Genomic DNA, 8,151 nt, shown 5'->3' on the forward strand with positions numbered 1-8,151 from the left:
TTTTTACATTGATTCCTTACTTTTTGAACTAACAATTAGTTAAAGAAATGTGCTGTGTACAAAGGGGGCCATGAACAGCCTTTTAATACAGGACAGAAAGTGAGAGGACACTGAAAGAGAGATTTTAGATCAAATCCCAAAGAACTTTAGAAATTACTTCCCACCTTAAGGATCAGGAAAAGCTTTATGGAAGAGAAAACTCAAAGCTTGACCCTGAAGAACAGGTAGAATGTAAAAGGGCAGGGGCACTGGACTGGGAGATGCAGAAGGTTTAAAGGAAACTGAGCAGTCTAGATTTATTAAAGCTGAAGGGCAGGAGGCAGTAAGGGTTGAAAGCTGATTATGTAAAGTTGTGAAGGCTACTGGGTGTTAGGTTAGAGTGGATTTTATCTGATCTGGTATGTAACAAGGAGACATCAAAGATTTGTGAGCAGGATTTTGGAATGATTAGAACAGTCCTTTCGGAAATGAATTTGGCAGTCTTATTTATATCTCTAGTGATGGTGTGTGGAAAAGATTGGAGAAGGGAGAGACTGGAGGTGCTGAGACCAGCAAGGAGGCAAGAGCAGGGTCCTAAGTAAGATAGTAACTGAAGGTCCTTAACCCTCAACTATTGGGGTGCCACTGGCATTTTGGACTAGACAATTCTTTCTTATAAGGGACTTTCAATGTCACAGGACTTTTATCATCGTTGGCTGTCAGACGTTGAGTGCTGGTGCATCCCCTCCCCCCATTATTATAACAAAACATCGCCGCTCATTTCCAAATTCCTCTTACCATGGGATTGGAAAGCACTGGGCCTTAAAGTAACAGGGGAAATAAAGAGGAGATAACAGAAATGCTGGTGACACTGACTTGAAAAACTATTAGGGTTGTTTTTTTTTTTTTCAGTAGGACAGGGGCAGATTGATATCAGTGGTGTTTCTGAGGTTTCTCAAAAATGCTGGTGACACTGACTTGAAAAACTATTAGGGTTTTTTTTTTTTTTTCAGTAGGACAGGGGCAGATTGATATCAGTGGTGTTTCTGAGGTTTCTCAGATGTGGTGCTAGGTGAGGTGAGTGACCCATTATAGAGAGAGACGATCCCAAAGAAACAGCTTTAGAAGTGGGCAGAAACAAAAACCAGGACAGAGAGAAACTCAAAACTTAGAGCTTCCATTCTCAGTCACAATCCTCCCCGAGGATTCTGCGAATTAAACATATCTCAAAACATGCATAAAGGGAGCCGGCATCAAGCCCTGTCATGAGGGGGACTCCTGGCAACTGTGGAACTCTATTCTCACAATAGCCTTGTAGCTTTGAAAAACTCTGAGATCTGGGCTAATTCCCTTTTTCCAGCCAAGCTGCCTGGGATTAACAGCTGTTAATGTCTCCACCACTGTTGTCAAAGTTTTGGTGAGTTACGATGTATTCAGTAAGATAGTTTATTTCTTTCATAGTCAATTGATGATGTTTGAGACAGAATTAAATCTTTGTATTTTGGTTTACTATAACCAAAATGTGTTAATTAACCTGTGAGCTCAAACAGTCATCATGGTTGATATATACTTTATTTTGGTTTAGTTTAGTTGGATACAGTAATTTCTTATTAAATCAACTGACATATATCGATTAATTAACATGTATTGAATGTTCTCAGGAGAAAATCATTACAATACATTTAAATTCAATAATTCCACAACTTCTCTGGGCTTTGGGGATAGATGAAAAGAGAAGAGAAAGGAACAGAAAGCTAATTTGTCAGTCATCCTATAGCTATTTTAAAACAAACCTTTGTATTAACTTGTGGACCATGAAGGGCTTGTTCATCCTTCTTAACAGTCCTAATTTAGGGCTCCATCTGTGATGGCTTGTGATGGCCTTCCAAAGGGCCCCTTTTTTTACTGCGATTTGGTGCCTCCCTTCATCTCAATACTCAAATTGTTCTCCCCAAAGTCACCAGCAACCTGCTAATTGTAAAATCCAATAGATCTGCTCTCAACCCTTATGTTCCTAGACATGGATGGCACCATATCTTTGTGAACGCAAACGTAATCATGGGCACTGCTATGGTTTGAATGCACCCCCCAGATTTCATGTGCTGGAAACTTAATCCCCAAATTCATATGTTGATTGGAGGTGGGGTCTTTGGGGAGTAATTAGGTTTAGAAAAGGTCATCAGGGGGTGTTCCCATCATTGCATTAGTGGCTTTATAAGGAGAGGAAGAGAGACCTGAGTGAGCACACTCACTCTGTCTCACCACATGGTGCCCTCCACCATGCTATGATGTGGCAAGAAGGCCTCACCAGATGCTGGCGTCATGATCTTGGACTTCTCAGCCTCCAGAACTGGGAGCTAAAAGAACCCTCTGTTCTTTATAAACTACCCAGTTTGTGGTATTCAGTATAGCAACAGAAAACAGACTAAGACAGGTGTCCCCAATGTTATTTTAAAATACTTTCTTATGAACCATGTGCTTTTCTCATCTGTCTACCCAGGGTCACCACTTAACTGGCATTGTTTTTATACATAATATGACCAAATAAGAAATGACTAAAACCAAAGGCACAGAGGGGGGTGATACATTCTGATTTGCAAAGCAAGGGATCATGTGCTCTCAATTCTGTCTGCCTTCACTCAAATCCCTGGCAGTCACTCATGAGTCCATATGATTCTGGCTAGCTACTTAACCTCTCTCAGCTTCAGTTTCCTCATCCCTAAAACAGGGAAAATATTACCAATCTCCTTGGGCTGTAGTGAGGAATTAATGAGAGAATGCATGCTAATTAACATAAAATCATGCTTACAAAGCATGATGCATGCTTTATAAATGTTCACTGTCCATATCCTCCTCACCATTAAGAGCCCTTTAGAACAGATTAGGAAATAAATATAAACAAAAATGCCAGGGATCATGAGACCTATTCATCTTCTTCTTCTAACAAATTAGATTACTATAAACATGAAAATCTTTTTTTTAACCTCTGTATTTTTTACTTTAAGTGGAGATAATAAGACAGATGTTGGGCACTGGCCTGATGCTAAAAAAAAAAAAAGTTGTTGCTCCATTGACAGAAAATGTGATAACTCACTTTAGAAATCAAACATAAATAAATGTGAAAACATAGTTCAAATGCAAACAATAGTTCAAATGCAAAACATAGTTCAAATGCATAGCATTTGGTGCAAAAAATTTTGGAGTTTTTGAATTGACCTATTTATGACTGTATAGTCAACTCCATGGCCAATGATGCTGATTAATTTATACAGAAGAATTCTATGCAGTTAAGTTGTCAATTGGTGCTGAAATTCACTAAAGAGACAGCAGATTAGAATGGAGCAAGAAGGTTCATTATCCAACTGAAAAGCATGCCCTTAGACAAATCACTTAACTTAAAATCTTAGTTTTTTTTTTTTACTTGAAAATTGGTATAAATGATACCCTACCTACTGCCAAGGACTGTCAAACGGAAAAAAATAAGAGACTTTGTGTGAAAGTGGTTTGGAAATTAACATGCTTTATAAATGGTTATAATTGTATTGTTATTTTTATATTAGCTACTGAAACTTCTCTTTAGCTAGGGAGGTGAGTCATGACATGTCATAAAAACACTGAATGATTTGAGCATGTCATTACTTGGCCACACAATTCTCTTCTGAGTTGTCACATTATTTTAACAAGTTCATGTACTCTACCTTCAAAATTCAAATAGGCGAGAAATGATTTTGATGCTTCAAAGGACGTAATCAATTCTGGAAATGGAAAACAAATATCTAGCCAAATTTCTGAAGCCTGAAAACAGAGGCCAACATTTTATTATCATGTTTACTTGCATCTTCCTCTATATTCTATTTCTTTCAATGAACCAAAATAATTTTTTTCTATTCAAGCACTCAAACCATCCAAAAAGAAGGAAAAAAAATCATTGATACAATGAGCTATAGAGTCTTCTAAAGTGATTTCTATTCCAATTGTGATTACTTCACAGGTTTAAATCAAATCTCAACATCGGCTCTCTGATTGAAATGCAAACTCAGGCTATTTCAGTTGTTCTTTGTCATAGGATCATTGCAGTTTACATCTGGAAGAGACATTAGAGCTGATCTATACTATCCCCATCATTATGTAGATAAAAAGCAGGCTCAGAAAGACGGACTGAATTCTCCATGGTCACACAGCTGATTGGCCCAGGCCTCATGACTTAGTTCAGGGTTCTTTTCACTATATCTCACTATATTTGCTTTCTTTCCTTTGAGATACATACAAACATATACATATACAGGTATACATACATACATATATATATATATATAATTTTTTTCATTTAAGGAGTTAGAAAGGTAAAGAGGGAGGTGAAGGCATGGGCCTGATTGCTTTACCTTTCTTCTACATTAGTCTATATTTTATTACAAGTTCATTTTGAAATTTTCACAAGAATGCCATACCCCTAGCTGTTTTCCATGTAGAACCAGGCATAGGGTAGGGAATGGGACTTCTTACCTCACTCCAGTTTCCAACAATCCAGTATGCAGGGCTGTGGTCCTTCCTGAGCTGCTTGTAATTGGAGGCATTCAGTAAAAACCCCTCAGCAATCAGACTTGTTGCATCTTCCTCAGTCAGGACTGGTCCAGAACTTTGCGTTAGATTCATGTTTGGAGGTTCTGAGTGGTTATGGTTTAGTGATTTTTCTGAGGGTGCTGCCTGGTGGTCTCCTCCCAGAGGGAGTGGAGTGTTAGCTGGCTTTTCAGTAACCATCTCCTCACCTCTGAGTGTCACATTTTTGAGCATACTAGGCCTTTGGCTGGGTAGCAGTCCTTCTAATACTGTGCTGAAGGGTGGCCTCAAGAACTCTCCCCCAAGATAAGGTGTTGGTAGGGGTCTAAGTGGCATTTCCGTACTTCTTTCCACTGGCACATCATTTCCAGGCTCTTTGATATTGGTCCATATTACAGGGTTGTTTTTATCTTTGTTCTCAGGCTGTTCACTGTCTTCCCCTGAGCCACTATGAATTTCCATTACGGGATCTTCGGTCAACGTATTATAAAATGAAGTCACTTGCCAAGTCACAGGGTTGCTAGAAGATGACAAGTCAGAAACACTTATTGTTGTAGCTAAAAGTTCTCCCCCTGAGGTAGGACCAGTATCTAAACTGGAAACATTTTCATCATTTGGCTGGTTACTTAAAGACCAGGAAGTGAGAATGGGCTGAGAAGTGCTTCCGGTGGAAATGAAATAATGGGAGTCCGGTTCAGTTTGGGTTGAAGTATTTTGCCATGGTTTCCCATCCGGGTGTCCTTGATTGGAGGCTGTGGTAGGATTAGAGCTGCTGCCTGCTAGAGTACTTGTGCTCACAGACTTGGGCACTGTGGGTGTGGTCAGTGTTCTGGGCCTGGATGTAGGTGGATGGATGGGCTTTAAGGGATCTTGCTCAGATGTTGGTAGAGTTTTCCTATTGGAAATTGTGCCTTTGTTGGGTTTCAGGACTCTCCGGCTAGAAGGGCATTGCTGGAGGCCACATAGAGCTCGGCTGTTGGGTTTCTTTGTCACATCACAAGGTTCATTATGGTTCTTGGCACACATGACACTGCGAGTCCGCACTCCACCACCACAGGAAACAGAACACTGGAAAAGAGAGACAGCTATAAATCTGGTGGGAAAAGATGCTTTTGTTCTCATGGTCAGGATTACAACAGAGCAGGGCAGGTCCAAAGGAAACTGAACTGTGCAGCTAAAATTGCCTTCTATCTCTACATTTGGTTTCTGTGCTCTTTCAGTTTTCCGTGGAAACATGTATCTCCTGGAGACCAGCTGGGGTTCAGGAGCAACGATTTACTCTTCACAAACTGAAAATATAAACCATGACATAGTCAAATTGAAGTTTCTTTGGGCTTTGAACACTGGGTAGTGGCATTTATAAACAGTGCAATGATTTAAATGTCAACTAACCTTTATAAGAGATAGTAATATTACCTCTTTCTTAGGGTTACAATGCTATTAAATTAATGTAAAATGTTTATACATTCTCTGGATTCTATAAAGTTAGGTATGATGAAACTTTCCCTTTGTATTTAGAAAAGAACTATGGAGTACACTAACATTTATAAAGCAAATGTATTTCACAGGGCCTAGTTTCCAAAGCCCTGCAGTTTCAGGTTTAGCCTAACTTCTTAAAATTACATATAGAAATGTTAACCTTGCAAAAGACAGGAAACTTTCCCCAGGCTTAAGCCTCTGATATAGATATAGAATTGTAACACAGCAAAATTGCGGGCTGAAAGGGCAGATGTCCTTGCTGCAGGTTAACCTTACTTAATTGTTATATAAACATACTAAGGAAATTGTTGTAGGGAAAGAACATGTTTTCTAAGTACAAGCTTTTGTTGGTGGATCGACTTAACTTTTCACATTATGGAATGTCACTTTGTTATTTCACTGATGTTACCAGCTTCTATTGTTAAACTATACTTAGACATAACCCCACCTATTTTGCTTTTCTGTAACTTTCTAGCCTGGAAAATAAATACTGAGACAGAACCCCAGTTTAGTGCTAATTTCCCAAAGGAGAAATGCTTCTCTCTTGAGGGTTCTGGGAAGTTAACCCCTTTGGGGTGTCTTATCGCTCAGAAGAAATGGGCTTTGAGTAATCCTTTTTGTGGCTCCATCACCCAGGGGAAGAGAGGTGACAAATCCGTGTGAGGCAAAGTAGCAAATAGCTATTATAGCTCACATAGCTTCTCCCAGGTACCATAAGCTCTATTTTCACTTGCCTGTGGCAGGCAGAATCAGATTAAAATCTAGACAATCACCATATTCACACATGTACCTAGGTCCAAGACCTTTTTGGAAATTTAAAGCTGGAGAGTTAAGCAAATGTGGGGAGATGGCCTTTTCCAAAGAGTTAGGTGAGACCGTAAGCATGGTGCTAATATACACGTTGAGGTGGTGGCAGGTCCCTTCTCCAAAGTTCCCTCCAAGTTGTGTAGGGTATGCCCAAGCATAGACAGCTAGACTGCCTTTGGGGGCATCCTCATAGGACAGTCTTTCCTCAGGATTTATGGTAAAGAATGCTTATTTCATTAGTCTCAGCAGCTGCAAATCACACATAACTGCTACATAATGCTAAATTTCTAGATATTTTGAAAAATCCATACTTTTATCAATCTGCCCCATTTTTAACTTTCCTTTCCAATGACATTTTAAGTCAACTACCAAACAGTTGGCAATTGAGCATGGACCACCATGGAGTCTTCACTAGCCATTTTACATTTCTCTGTCTTGTATCTCTGACCCCATAACAGGTTTCTTAAGGATAAGGAGAGCAGAATGCTCAGTGGATTTCAAAGGGCTTCATAGTCATTATTCTGTGTGACACATAATATTTTAAAACGGGTTGTTCTTGAATAGGAGTTGCAAAATGGCAGCCTACAGGGCTCAGTTTGGCTCACTGACTTATATTCTTTGGCATGTTCAATCTTAAAACAACAGACAAAGCACAAAACTGAATTAGAGGCCAATATTTTAAAAATTAGCAATTCCTAAAAAAAAAATAGCAATTTCATGTTAATAAAATTCCAGATTTTTGGCTTTTCTTCAAAAAGCAGATGATGTACATCTATTGGCCCCATTCCCAAATGGTGACTCAAAGCATCATTAATGGAGACCTGGGGTCTGAGAGGAGTTTATATGTTCTCCAGAGCACCTACCTGCCATCCACATTTACATTCCTTACCGAGGAGACACTGAATTTTCCAAACAGCCCATGGATGCTGTTCCTCAGCATATTGTGACCAGCAGGACAGTGCTAACTATGTACCAAGTACATTGGGTCTAAAAACGAAGTGGCCTTTTCTCACAGTCAGGCTGGAACAAGCAGCACTGATTTGTATTCAGCTCCACGCATCTTCCAGTACATCTTTCCATGGTGTTTATCTCCTTAGGAGCCGTCAAGCCCTTCTGATGAGATAAATGCAGTACACAACACCATGCTCAGAACCCATCTCAACTGGTAGTTTCAGAATCCTCAAAACCAGTTTCAGCTATGATTATCATTTGCCTGTATCTTATCATTTTGAACCCTGTACCAAGCAAACAGCTTGCTAATCTGTTAACTTCCTCTCTGGGAGTTCTCTTGCCCTCACTTGCCACCCCTCCTGGATTAAGGCCTCTGCG

At 39.7% G+C, this 8,151-nt stretch overlaps 1 protein-coding gene across 1 annotated transcript in view; it reads right to left on the reverse strand.

Annotated features, from left to right (window-relative positions):
• LOC103607577 (A disintegrin and metalloproteinase with thrombospondin motifs 12-like) overlaps positions 1-8,151 on the reverse strand; it is a 96,807-nt gene that overhangs the window by 41,823 nt on the left and 46,833 nt on the right. Inside the window, exon 8 of the mRNA XM_008592068.1 lies at positions 4,483-5,604. Coding sequence (XP_008590290.1) covers positions 4,483-5,604 — 1,122 coding nt within the window. The remainder of the gene's footprint in view (positions 1-4,482; positions 5,605-8,151) is intronic.

This window comes from Galeopterus variegatus, unplaced genomic scaffold, assembly GCF_000696425.1.
Source record: "Galeopterus variegatus unplaced genomic scaffold, G_variegatus-3.0.2 Scaffold7553, whole genome shotgun sequence".
NCBI lineage: Eukaryota > Metazoa > Chordata > Mammalia > Dermoptera > Cynocephalidae > Galeopterus > Galeopterus variegatus.